The 13,553-nt window shown below is 31.2% G+C and overlaps 2 protein-coding genes and 1 long non-coding RNA gene across 3 annotated transcripts; all 3 read left to right on the forward strand.

The window, feature by feature from the left end:
* The first annotated feature begins 1,800 nt into the window (after window positions 1-1,800).
* Window positions 1,801-11,251, forward strand: LOC133038691 (uncharacterized). The gene is made up of 3 exons (XM_061116852.1): window positions 1,801-2,519; window positions 3,244-3,493; window positions 10,460-11,251. Exons 1-3 carry the CDS (start codon window positions 2,223-2,225, stop codon window positions 10,591-10,593), a joined length of 681 nt encoding a protein of 226 aa, XP_060972835.1. The 5' UTR covers window positions 1,801-2,222; the 3' UTR covers window positions 10,594-11,251.
* On the forward strand, window positions 6,944-7,468 carry LOC133039037 (uncharacterized). The gene is made up of 2 exons (XR_009688578.1): window positions 6,944-6,992; window positions 7,092-7,468. It is a non-coding gene; the product is annotated as an uncharacterized LOC133039037 (long non-coding RNA).
* Window positions 11,252-12,257: 1,006 nt separating the features above from the next.
* LOC133038983 (receptor-like protein 9DC1) lies at window positions 12,258-13,451 on the forward strand. The gene has a single exon (XM_061117713.1). It carries the CDS (start codon window positions 12,258-12,260, stop codon window positions 13,449-13,451), a length of 1,194 nt encoding a protein of 397 aa, XP_060973696.1.
* Window positions 13,452-13,553: the final 102 nt, after the last annotated feature.

Consider the following 13,553-nt stretch of genomic DNA (forward strand, 5'->3'; position numbering starts at 1 on the left):
AAGTGTCCAATATAGATAGAATTTAGTTTGAAACCTTGTAAATATTAGAGATTATATATTTAGATTCCCTAGTTTGGAGAATGCTATATAGTGTTGTACAAATTTTCTTAGAGTAATGAAAATCACCTGATTCATCAGAAAAAAAAAATATAGGAATAATAATTTATAATTAATCACAATTTTTTTAGTTTTAGTCACAAGTTTTATTGTGACTAAAAGTAAGATTTTTTTAAAGTAGGTCGTGTAGTGCAGACGATTTGTGCAGTATGAACAATTTAATGAACAACCCTAATGAAAATACGTATATTTATGAATGTATTTAATTAAATTAATAATAACATTAAATAAGCTATGTCAATTAAAAAAAATATATATATTTACTACAGTACCCCTCACATTATTGGAGCTGCAGAAAAGTCAAATTTGAACTGGGACACACATCTGTGTATTAGGGTCAGTTTTGGCGACTTACATTGTATTGTCCTCCACATAAACAGGACCATCATTTTAATAATAATGTAATGAGAGAATATTAAATAATTATATATCTTTGGTTGTAATATTGGATGAATAATTATTTTATATTATATACTTATAATTAACTTAATATATAGATTACTGTTAATTAACTAGATTATCTGTAATTATTAATAGCCCGGTACATTTGACTAATTTTATAAAAAAAAACTACAGTAATTAATCATGTTCTAATTATATATATATATATTAATATTATTATATATTGTTCAACGCCGACAATCCATGATGAGCTCAATGTCGTCCGACTGCATAGAAAAGAATTAAGCAAGCGAGACAGAGAGAAACATAGAAAAAAAAAAAAAAAAGAGTTCAAGCGACGTCAACCTCAAATTTTTGGAGTTGGGATTTCGGATCTACAGTGAGAGTGGCTAGATCAAGATATCAAATGAAGAAAAAAAATAGCAGATGCTCAAGCTATTTGAGCACGCGCTAGGGTGAGAAGACCGAAGGTCTCACATCCTTCTAGTCATCTACCATAAAGAGAGAGATAGGAGAGAGAGATCGAGCAGGAGGGAAAGACCTAATAAATGAAACCCTAAAACATAATGTTCGTTTTATATGTGTCTTAAAGGCTCAAGAAACTCATGTGTTAAAAGGCCCATAAAAAGGGGAGCTTTTATCACTACTACAAAAATTATTTTTAGCAACACTTAATCAACAATCCTTGTTATATAAAGTGTTTCTAATTTATCTATTTTTATATGTGCCTTAAAGGCTCAAGAAACTCATGTGTTAAAAGGCCCATAAAAAGTGTTTCCTTTTATATAACAACACTTTTAATATTAGTGTTATTGTAAGGTGTATTGCCCTAATTTTTTAAGTAAGCATAAGATAACATGCACTTTTTTAAATACTGTCAAAGACTTGCAACACACTAGGAAGCAACATTTTTAACTTACCTATATATTAGGAAATTCTTTGGGATGTCTAATTAGAACTCAAATGAGCTAATAAAAACAATATTGGGAAACTTGTCATGCGTAGACACTGACATTTCAACAATTATTACACACATAATATTTTAAATAAATATATAACTTGTAATTACCAAATAATTAAGTGAAATATTCTCAAATCAACAAATGAGAGAGTACTGCAAGCTTGTGTATACTTTGAGATATTATATGTAGCTAGTCGCTGTTATAAGCCCGTTCACCTATAAAAAATAGGAAAATTTACACTCCAGTACTTTAATTGCATTCTTTTTACAAAAATATGGTGCTGTCATTTATATATGTTAATGTACCGTTTTTTATACCGTTTTTAATTTAATTCATTTTTTTTTTTTTTAAATAACTGGATGGGACGTGTGATGTGTGATGACGTCATCACATCACGTCCTGCACGTCTTCCATGTTGCAGTGTGCAACTGTTCACGCGCCACTTTTTTTGCATGTGTAATTCAAATTATGGACGGTTTTAGAGGATTGTAATCATTTTTTTTTTATTTTTATATTCTATTTTACCATTTTTATGGTTTTTTAAGTGTTTGTATAAAAGGAAAGTAAGTTTGTTTTTATAAATATTCATCTTGAGCTTTTCTTTTCTCTGTTTTCGTTTTATACAGAGTATAGGGGTTAGGGTTTCTTCTTCTTGGGGTGGTTTATTTTTGTATTAGCAAGAGAGTTTGAGTGCATCATTTTCGTTTATTGCCTTGTTATTATCATCTGTAAACCTAAAAAATGGTTAAAACTCGTTCCTCAATTTCTCCTTCGCATTCTGTAAAGGTAGCTGCTGATAAGAAGAAAATGGAAAATGTCTCCGATGATGGAGATCGTGATGATTCTGATCGTTCTGGTGGTTCTGGTGGATCATCGGATGGTAGCCGTGGCTCGGCATTGCAAAAGAGAAAAAGAGTTGTTGATAAAGTGAAGAAAGAAGATGTTCGAAATGTGAAAAAGATGAAGCAAGTTGCTGAAGATTTGCCTGAGGATTATGATAGTGAAGACTTGGAGGTTGAAGTTCGTAATGATTTGAAGGTATTTTTATGATTTTTAATTTTTTATTTGGTTGTATTGGGTTTACGATTTTTAGGGGTTTAATTTATTTTTAGATTTTATAGTTTATTGTTTTATTTTTTTAAATGTTTTTGATGTTTGTTTGTAATATTTTTTTTGGTTTATATTGTAGTCGGTTTTTATTTGTGGGTTTTTGGGTGTTGTTTTTATTTTGTTATTTTTCATGATGTTTGTAATATATTTTGTTGATTTTAGGTTTGATTATTTGTTTTTAGGTTACTGTTTATGTGTTTTTTTGGTTTATTTGTTAATTTGTTTCGATTTTGTTTATTTAGGTTATGTTTAAGTTTATTTTGTTTTATTTTGTTTATTTTTGGGTTTTAGATTTTTGATGGGTATTTTTCTTGTTTACTATGGAAAGTTTTGGCTTACAAATATATTTTCTGTTTTTGTTTATTATAGGGTTTGATTATTTATTTTTAGGTTATTGTTATTGATTTTTTAGTTTATTTGTTAATTTTTTTTCGATTTTGTTTATTTAGGTTTATGTTTAAGCTTACTGGTTTATTTTTGTATGTTTATGGTTTATTATAGTTTTTAGGTATTGATGTGTATTTTTTTTTTTGTTTACAGTGGAAAGTATTGGTTTACAAATTTAAATGATTATTGTATCCTGTGAAGTTGTTTATTTATGCTTATTTTTAGTTTAATGTGTGGATTTCTTTGTATATCATTTTTTTTACAGGAATGGGATTTATATTTCAAGCCTGGTGAAAAGATTCAGGGAAAAGTGATGTTATTCCCTAATCAGGATAACATTGTTGTCAAAAATATTAATTCCAAGTTGACTAAAGATCAACGTAAGTTGTTTCGTGATACTTGTTTTGGTTATTTTTTGGATAGCCATCCTGTTGGTTTTCAGTCTCAATTAGTTCATAATGCCTTACATAGGGAGGTATATCAGAAAAATGAAAAAGAAATGTGGTTTAAGTTTGGTGATGAGAATTTCAGATTCAGTTTAGCTGAGTTTCTTTGTTGTTTACAGTTTCATTGTGTGTTGGTGATGCCGATTTGAGTAAGTATACACACAGAGAAAATGCTTTTGTTGATCGATATTTTTGTGATCGAGACGGTATTTGTTAGTCTTTGTTGAGCATAGGTTTATGTATAGTGATTTCAAGTCGATGAGTATCTTGTGAAGATGGTACATTTTGTACCTTGTTACTAATTGTTTGATTAGTAGTGTTTACTCGAAAAAGTTCCTGTTGAGATTTTGAACATAATTGGGGTTGATGAGTATGGTAGTTTTCCATGGGGTATACCAGTGTTTGAATTAACTTTGCACAATTTAAAGATTGGTCTGAGGGGTGTTATGAAGGGAAAAGGTGTTGCTAAGCCTCTTGCTAAGGTTAAAGGGAAACATTTGGAAAAGGGTCCTCGATCTTATAAACTTCCTGGTTTACCTTTTGCATTTTTGGTTTGGTTGTATGAAACCATTCCTTTGTGCTTGAAGGCAAAGTTTTGTTCCTATGATTCTGGTAAACCATATAGGTTTTGTAGATGGAAGAGTATTGGAAATCCTAATTCAAGTGAAGTTGAGAAGAAAGTTCTATCTTCAAATAAGGTATTTTTTATATTTTGTAAATTGTTTATTTGTTGTTTTTATTATATTTTGTAAACTAATTATTTTTTCTTGTTTTGCTAGTGAAAGGAAAACATATTGTGCCCTCGAAGATGAAATAAAAGGTTTATTGGTGCTTACTTTGGAATGGAGTTTATTGGCGAGAAGAGTCGGATGATGACTTTGATGATGTTCCATTCTCAAAGTTTAATGTTGATAGAGTTGGATCTTCGGGTGTACGAAGGAGTTCTTGGTGGTTTTGATGTCGATGGTGTGATGCGTAAGATGAAGGAGTTTATTTCTAGGCAAAAGAAGACTGATGAGTCTATTGAAGTATTGAATAATGTGTTGGAGGGTAGATTCAAGGAGTTGCAGTTAAGTCTTCAGTCGTATATTGACTCAAAGATCAGTGAAGGCTTGGTTTTTTTTATGGAATTGAAGTTTAATGAGTTGAAGGAAGCTATTGAAAATGCAAAAATTTCTAAAGATGGAAATGATAGTCCTGATGAGAGCGATGGCAAGGTTTGATTATGTTTATTTTATTAGTTTATTAGATGTTTCTTTGTTTTTTCATATGTTATTTTGATTTTGTTGGTTTTTTTTTTTTTTTTGTTGCAAAAATGATGATTTAAATGATGGTGAAGTTTTTGATGTGAAAAGTCAAGATGCAATTGAAAGCTGTTGGACTCGATGAGAATATCCAATATACTCAGGTTATTATTGTTTTGTAAACTAGTATATTGTTTTTTGTTTATTGAATATTTTTTGTTTTTTGAATATTTTTTATTTATGTTATTAATGTTTTTATTGTTTAATGGGTTTTTTTTATTTTTTTGTAGGTTTTTAATGATGATGCTCCTTCATTTGATATTATGAGTTTTATTTCTAGTAAACTCGATTGGTTTTGCGAAGAAAAAAGAATACCGATAAATTGAATGATGAAGAACGAGTTGTTGATGATCATGGCCTATTTAAGGATGTTGTTAAAAAATCTAAGGAGGATGAAGATGATGGTGGTGATGACCAGGCAAGTTTATTTATTTTTTAGTTTTTTCATTATTTAGATGATTTGTTACTATGTTGGTTGTTGTCTCTGTCAAATGTTTTTTATGTTTGTTTTGTATATTTACAGGGTTTGGGGGGTGGTGATCTTTGTTAAAGCTATTGGTTCGGATGGGACAAATAAAGACAATGTTGAGGGAAAGAATGCGAAGAAGCAAAAGATGTTGCGGATGGGAGTAATAAAGATAATGTTGAGGGCGGAAGCAGTTGATGTAGATGCAAGTGTAAATGATGTTGAAGGTGTTTGTAGTAAGGGAAAGTTGTTTGATAGTCAAGGCAACGAGGATAGTATCACCGTGTCTCGCTTTGGAGATTATAAATGAAAAGATTGATGCCTATGAGGGAAGCATTAAAAAGGTTTGTCATTTTTTGTTTACTGTATACTTTTTTGTTTATTTAGTTTATTTTATATTTTGAATCATTTTGTCATGTTTAATTATTTTTATTTTTTGTTTTTAGGATAAGTCTTTAAATAAATTAGAGGCAACAAATGCTGATGTTTTATCTACCTATGGGTTGGACAAGGTTTGTTTACTTTTTTTTTTTTAATTCTTGATTATGTTACGAGTATTGATTTTTGGTTTACTATGTTTACATATTTTTTGTTTTTTTTTTGCATGATATTTTAAGACCTGATGTTGTTGGTGTTGAGAAGAAGCATGGTTCTCAAGAAAGCTTTTACGTATCTACCATGGAGGTTGTTAATGATCATTTGGTTTCCTATGAAGACAGTTTGAAAAAGGTTTATTTTTATTTTGTTTATGTTATTTGGTAGTTTATTTTTTTTTTTCTTTTCACTTACTTTTTTTTTTATTTGTTTGTAATTGTTTTGAATGCTAGGGAAAGTCTATAAAATTGGAGGAAGAAACTCCTACAGTTGGAAATAGAGAGAGGAAACCTAGTTCTGTATACAACGGTCCGTATGCCACGAATTTGGTTCGGGTAGTATTGGTAAACCAAAAGGTGGACGTCCCGGATCATGTGCTTTTGGATTTGGCTTTTTCAATGTGATTGATGATGTGCAAGCTAAATCTTTTGATCGTTGGTTTAAGATTGGGTTTAATGATAAAAACAAAGTGAAGAAGTTTAAAGAATGTCATAGGAAGCTTAAGGTTCCATTGGATTTTGTGGTTTGTCAAATTGATGATAAGATGTGGTTCTATGATTTGCTTCTTGTTGGGAAGAACTTGTCATGCTCGGTTAGTGTGTTATTATATATTTTTTTTTGTTTATTGTATACTTTTTCTGTATATTTGTTTATAACTTTGGATTGTTTTATGTTTATTGCAGCATATTGATGTTTGTTTCTACTATTTGAGAAAGAAGTTAAAGTATGACCGATCTGTGAAAATTTACGGTAATACTACCGGTGCTTCTTTGCTTCTCAAATTTTTGAATTATATAATGAGTTTGTTGCAAGTGGTGAAAATGTTGATTCGGTTAAGAAGGATTCTAAGGCAAATTTGCATACATAGCGGGTTTTTATATGTTATGCAATAAACCACAGGCCGAGCTTGATTTCGTACTAATGCCTGTTAACGTGATTGTTCTTGCTCATTGGATATTGTGTATTCTTGACATTAAGATGAGATGCTTAAAAGTGTTGAATTCTATGAGGTTTGGGAGGTACAAGAACAACTCAGAGAGTTTTGTTCGTGCATTTGCTGTAATAATTCCTATCTTCTTGTCACATGTTAATTTCTATGAGGGGAGAAAAGATATTGACGGGAGTAGTAAGCACCGGCAAGGTAAAAAAGATGCGATGCGTTTGATATTGTCGTGGTTGATAATTTGCCACAACAAGAGGATAGGTAACTATCTTTGTTTTTTTTTTTTTATATTTATGATTCTATGTTATTGTTTATTTTTTGTTATCTGACAATTGCTATGGGTTTATTTTTGTGATGTAGTGATTGTGGTGTTTTTATCATAAAGTATGCTCATTTCTTCATGCATGGATTGATTGATAAGATTCCTAAGAAGTTGGACATTGCATTCACTCGGAAGAAGTTGTGTGTTGATCTGTTTGTTCATGCAAAGAAGAAGGAGTTGGGTGGGTACGAGTCTACTTCGGAGCATCCAGGAAGGATGCCATAGTTTTATGTAATAGAACAACATGTTGGAAACCTAGTTTACATTTTTTTGAACTTTATGTGTATTTTTATGTCATGTTGTTTTGTTTTTAGGTTTATGTTTGTGTTTGTTTAAGAAACTGTTTGGAACAGTAATATTTTAGGAGACTCTTGCCTATTTTAATTTTGAAGTAACCTTTTGGTTTACTGGCACAGTATGTTTTGCGGTTTTATGTTATGTATTTACGTGAGACAATATGTTAATTTTTTGGATTTAGAATTTAGTTTTAGTGTTCTGGCATTTTTTATGTGATTTTTGTTTAATTTTGTTTGATCTTATAAACCAATGACATTTCTGTATACCTTTCTAAGTGATATAAACCAATGTGATGGTTTATTAACCTTTAAAATGGTTGTAAATAAATTACAGTTAGTAACTGTTCATATATTTGGTAACTGTTCATATATAGAGGAGGAAAAAAAAAACTTACTTGAATCTAAGCGAATTGTAATCATTTTATTAAAAGTTTGTATTAATACATTGAAAAGCTTTATCAACTAACAATTATCATTGTAAATTGTTTTTGTATACTGTCTATTTAGTAACCATGTTTGATGCTTACCAACATTTATTCATTTTACCTCAGGATCTTATGATCTTTTTCTTTTTCTTGGTGGTTTTAGTACTGGGTCATTTTTACATGATCTTTTGTTGTGTCCTCTCTGGTGACATTGACCGCATACCACTTGTGCTTTTGCTTCAAGTCCATTTTTGTATCGTTGTTTCTTTGGTCTTCCTGGCTCTCTTATGTTTAGGTGGGAGGACTACAATATTTCTTATTAAATGCTGTATATTCCATGATGTTGCCTCACCTAATGGGAGTATCTTGTCTTGATATGTTGCCATAAAAGCTTCTTTCGTGTAGTAGTATGAGCAATATTTGTAGCAAGACAGGTTCCTTTTGCTTAGTACAGCCATTGCATGAGAGCAAGGCATTTCATCATATTCAAATCGTTGGCGAGCATGTTTTATTCTCCAAGTTTACTATGTGAGATCTCCGTTGTTGTCGTGTACTTGGTATACCGAAGGTTTGTTGTTTCAACTTTGTATTAATCAAGTAAACGATTATTAAGTTTACAACGAAGTAAATATGTTTGTAAGCAATTTTTATTTTTCCGTATACATAATTACCTTGTACTTTAAACTCATATCTCTTTGTTTCTTTAATGTTTTTTCGAGTATTTTTGCCAGTGTTGTTGTAGTTTTTTGGGCTCTATTCTTGTTTTCCCAATACCATCTTTGCACCAATGAATGTAGGCATTCTAGTAGAGTTGCGATGGGTAGGTCTCTTACTGCTTTCAAGGCTGCATTGACTGATTCGGCAATATTTGATGTCATTGTTTTGTATCTCCTGTTCATGCCATATAGTCTTGTCCACTTTTCGACACCAATTTCATTCACCAAGTAATCTCTTATTCTTACATCTATATTGTCCAAGTCTTGCATGCTCTTTTCAAAATCTTCTATGTTGTAAGCTTTAGATGCACTATTAAATGCAATCTTGAGCTCATCACCTCCTTTTTGAATTTCATTTTTATATTCTTCATCAAATGGTAACAACATACCCCATGCATTATATCTGGAAAGGTCTCTTTTCTTGCTTTTAGTATACTCTCATGTCTATCCGATACGATGCATTGACCTTCTCTTTCGCCATAAGTTTCCTTTATTTTGTGAAGAAACCATTCCCAAGAGCTGTCATTTTCGGAATCTACTACTGCAAATGCAAGTGGGAATATATGTCTATTTGCATTTTGTGCACTTGCTATCAACAAAGTGCCTCCATGTTGGTTTGTCAAAAAGGTTCCATCCGTGACTATAATTGGTGTACGGTGTTGCCAACCTTTTATTGAAGCACCTACCGCAAAGTATAGATATTTGAATTTGTTATCTTCATACATTACTAGGTACGTGATTGTTCCCTGTTTCAAAAGTAACCAATTAGTTTATAGTATAAATTCCTATATAGCATATTAGTAATTTATGTTGATGAAGTATTTTATTACACAGGTTTGATATTTGCATCATGTATAAAATTGATGGTATCTCACCGTATGATTCTTGTGGGCGAACGAGCATCCACAATTGCCTTTTCTCTAGCTCTCCATGCTTTTTGGTAAGATATAGAGACACTGTAATCATCTGCCATGTCATCCACAATTTCTGTTGGAGTGTAATCTCTTTTTGGGTTTACAAACTTGTTTTTTATAACCTTTCCAACCAGGTTGCTTGTAGCTTGAGGATGGTCTCCAGAAGTGATGTCCAATGAACATGTATGAGTATGCTCTATTTTTCTTATGATAAACATGTCAGTCTTTCCATGTTTTGATGCTAAGAATGTCCGGTTGCGGTTATCATCAATACGTACTAGTTTATAGTCTAGTTTTGATGATCTTTTTACCTTGAAAGGTTGATTGTATCTTATTGAGTGAAGGCTTACTGCTTGTTGGAGGGTTTCCTTGTTTGCAAAAACTTGGCCAATGTGTATTTCAGCAACTTGAGGATTTAAAATTATTTGATTTTCTTCGGAGCTTTCTTCCATCGATATTTGAGTTTGTTCAATCACATAATCTGCCATCTTTGTTGCATATTCTGTTCTTGTTGGTAGCAGTTGCCTTGTTTGTAAACTAGTTTCCCCATTGTAGGTATAGTTTACTCTATCATTGTGTTCATTGTCGGTTGTGGATGTTGAGATGTTAACACAGATAGGATATTTGGTCTCATCATCATTTTTCCTTCGTATTTGTTCATAAAACTTGCATCCACTATTGTCTTTGATTCTTATTGGTGGTATGCCTTCAGTTACTTGAAATTGAAGATCAATCGTATATTTGTTTCCTGTCCAAATTCAAAGCTTCGTATACTATGTGAGAAAGCTCATAATGTGAACAATCTGTTGGAATTAGTATACCTTCGACTTCATAATCAACGTATGTTGTTTTGTCAACCCAAGTTCCATTGTAAAAAAGAATCACTGTTCTAACATCCATATTCCTGCGTGATTTGTTTAGTTTAATCATGTTAAGTATTGTATACAGTAAACATTATGTATATACAAAAATAATAAACATGTAATAGGTGTGATGTTCATAAACTAAATTTTATATTTTTTATAGTAAGGTTTATATGCAGTTTTACTAATTAGATGACTATATGTTGAACTATAATGTTGGAGCGATTACAATTACGAAGGTTTATAGTGTACTGTATTTTTTAAAGTACTTAGTATTGATTAGTTTACTATCAGTTATGATTACAACTGGTAAACTATCTGATTAGTACTGATTAATTGTCAAATAATCATGTTTAACAGAATTAACAAACATGATGGATTTTTAGGTGTTTTCAGGAATTGGAAGGTGTAATGTGTTATAAGCAGTAGTATGTATCGTAATGTATAATAGGTACCTTATTCAGATTTAGTTTTCGATGTTGTAGTTGACGGACTTCTTCTTCTTCCTCGAAGCAACGATTTCTGGTTTTTCGATTTTTTGTTTGTTGTGATCAGCTCATAGGTTTATTGATGGATTGAATTGTAGGTCGAATTAGAGAGACGATGATTTGCTTGTTGTATACAGCAACAGTTTTGAGAGATATGATGATCGATTCTCTAATTTTCAGATTCGTCGAGATCTGTATTTTTCCGTCAATGGTGTTTTTTCGTTCAAGGTTGGTTTGGTTTCTGTTTTTCGTTTTCGTGTATTATTCTTACGGTATTTATAGATTTCTGTTTTAAACAGTAGAACCACGCGCAGAGATGGCCGAGAAATATGGAATTGTGGGCGCGTCTCCTTCATCGCCGGTGGTTCCAAAATTATTCAAGCTAATCACGGTAAGCTTGATGACGTGTCACGGCATACAAATGCATTGTTTTCATTTAACGTTTTTTTTGTAATATTAATGTATATAATGTATATATATAAAAATTTCCCAATTATTAATGACAAGTAATCAGTGACGGACCCAGAATTTAATTGGAGGGTCGACGTAAATTTTTTTTATATATAAACATATTCTAAAAAAATATGTAAATATAAAAAAAAACACAATTCAATATTTCAATCAACTTACAAGATATTAAATATCAAGCACTAAAAATCTTCTAATAGAAAAAAAAAAAAAAACAATAATCTAAAACGATATTAAAAATATATAACATACTCAATATCCTAAAATTTTAGCAAATATATCAATTTTTAAACTCATATCTTTAGAGTTATCATCGACGAGTTTTCATGTTTTGAAAACGATGAATAATAAGCTCGTTGTCAATAGCATTGAATACATTCTTTTTGAGATATACTGTTAAACTATCATTCAATTATTGATCTCTCATTTTGTTGCGCTTTGTTGTGGGAAATTAAAATAAGGGTTAATTTCACAAATGCACAAAAACAACAAAAATAGGGTTTTACGGAATTTTAAACATTTTTACGATTTTTTTGATTTTATTTACATAAAATACGGTCTTTTTATGTTGAAATTTTGTTCATTTGTTGTTAATTTTTTGTTATATGTATGTTATTTTTTTTTATTTTTTTGTTGTTATTTTGATATTACTTTTATGTTGTTTTCTTGTTGATTTTATGTTGTTTTCGTGTTATTTTTTGGAAAACCGTAAAAATGTAAAAAAAAAAAAATTCTTTGAACGTAAAAATGTAAATATTTTACAAAAAATGGTGTCTTATGTAATTATTTCTTAAAATAATTAAAAGATTTTTTTAGTTTAAAAGTAAAAAGAAATATTTTTTTTTTCAGTATGGGCTTAAGTCCACAGTGGTCCTTCATTGGGTCCGCCAGTAATTGTTGGGACCAAACTAAAGAAAAGTCAAAATTAATATCCCTTCCTCTGTTTAGTGCCTATAAATACGGATGAAACAATAGCACACACTCATCACATACAACTTAATATTATCTGCTAAGCTGAGTCTAAAATAAAAATGATGGGTCTGTTTCCATTCCTCTACTCTCTAATCTTCATTCTCTTCTTTCTTACTTCTTCTTCTTCTTCTTCTTCTTCTTCTCCATTGTGCCATCCCCATGAAACCTCTGCTTTGCTCCACTTTAAAAACTCTTTCTCCAACATCAATGGCACTACCTACTGTTATGATTATTATGATGTTGAAATTGTTAATCCTAATACTACAATTTCATGGGATATAAAGAGCAAGGATTGTTGCAGATGGAGTGGTGTCACGTGCGATGACGTCACAGGCCACGTCATACATCTTGACCTCAAATGCAGTGGGCTTCAAGGCTTTCTTCACTCCAACAACGCTCTCTTCTCTCTCTCTCATCTCCAATCTCTTATTCTCTCTTACAATAATTTTTCTCATTCCAAAATTTCATCTGAATTTGGTAAGTTTTCAAATATGGTTCACCTTGACCTTTCTTTCTCTAATTTCAGTGGCAAAGTCCCTCTCCAATTGTCTTACTTGTCCAACTTGCTTACACTTGACTTGAGTAGTAGACAGTATTCTTATGAAGTTTTGAGTTTGGAAACAAATAGCTGGAAAAGAACTGTTGCAAATCTAACAAATCTCAGAGAGTTGTTTCTTAGCCAAGTCCATATGTCTTCTACTTCACCTGATTCCTTTATGAATCTCTCAACTTCTTTGACATCTCTTGATCTTAGTTATAGTGATTTGCAGGGGAAACTTCCAGAAAATGTTCTCAGTTTGCCAAACCTTCAACAACTCGATTTGACTAACAATTGGAATCTCACTGCTTCTTTTCCACAATATAACCAAAGCAGCCCACTTAAGGTGTTGAAGCTTTCTAAATCTGGAGTCATGATAGATCCTTACCTTTGTAGAAAGTTCAAGTATTTACAAGTTATATCTCTTTCTCAATCCCATTTCAATTCCGTACAACTATCACCCACATTTCTTGACAATTGCACACAAATCACCTCCTTAGACCTTTCTGGTAATAGTTTAGGTGGTTTCTTCCCATGTTCATCCATTTTAAATCAACAGCAACTAACCCATTTAGATCTTTCTTGGAATAATTTCATAGGTGAAATTCCAGAAATTTGTAGTAAGTCAACAAAAAATCCATTCTCGTGTATCTCTTCAAAACATCACTTAGTGGGTTCTCCTCCATTGCATTTAACATCCCTGTCTTTATTCCCTTAGTAAGTTTTAATCAGCTTAATGGGACAATACCTTCTTGGATATATTCCCTTCCATCTTTACAAGATTTAGATCTAGGTTACAATAAATTAAGTGGTAGCATTC

Source organism: Cannabis sativa, chromosome 6, assembly GCF_029168945.1.
Source record: "Cannabis sativa cultivar Pink pepper isolate KNU-18-1 chromosome 6, ASM2916894v1, whole genome shotgun sequence".
Classification (NCBI taxonomy): Eukaryota; Viridiplantae; Streptophyta; class Magnoliopsida; order Rosales; family Cannabaceae; genus Cannabis; species Cannabis sativa.

Bases quoted from the DNA above. Each gene is read 5' to 3' on its own strand.
- LOC133038691 (XM_061116852.1), top strand. From the start codon at position 2,223: ATGGTTAAAACTCGTTCCTCAATTTCTCCTTCGCATTCTGTAAAGGTA. The intron at 2,520-3,243 runs GTATTTTTATGA...TTTTTTTTACAG, and splicing joins AAGTTCGTAATGATTTGAAG to GAATGGGATTTATATTTCAA. The intron at 3,494-10,459 runs GTGATGAGAATT...TTTACTAATTAG, and splicing joins AGAAATGTGGTTTAAGTTTG to ATGACTATATGTTGAACTAT.
- LOC133038983 (XM_061117713.1), top strand. From the start codon at position 12,258: ATGGGTCTGTTTCCATTCCTCTACTCTCTAATCTTCATTCTCTTCTTT.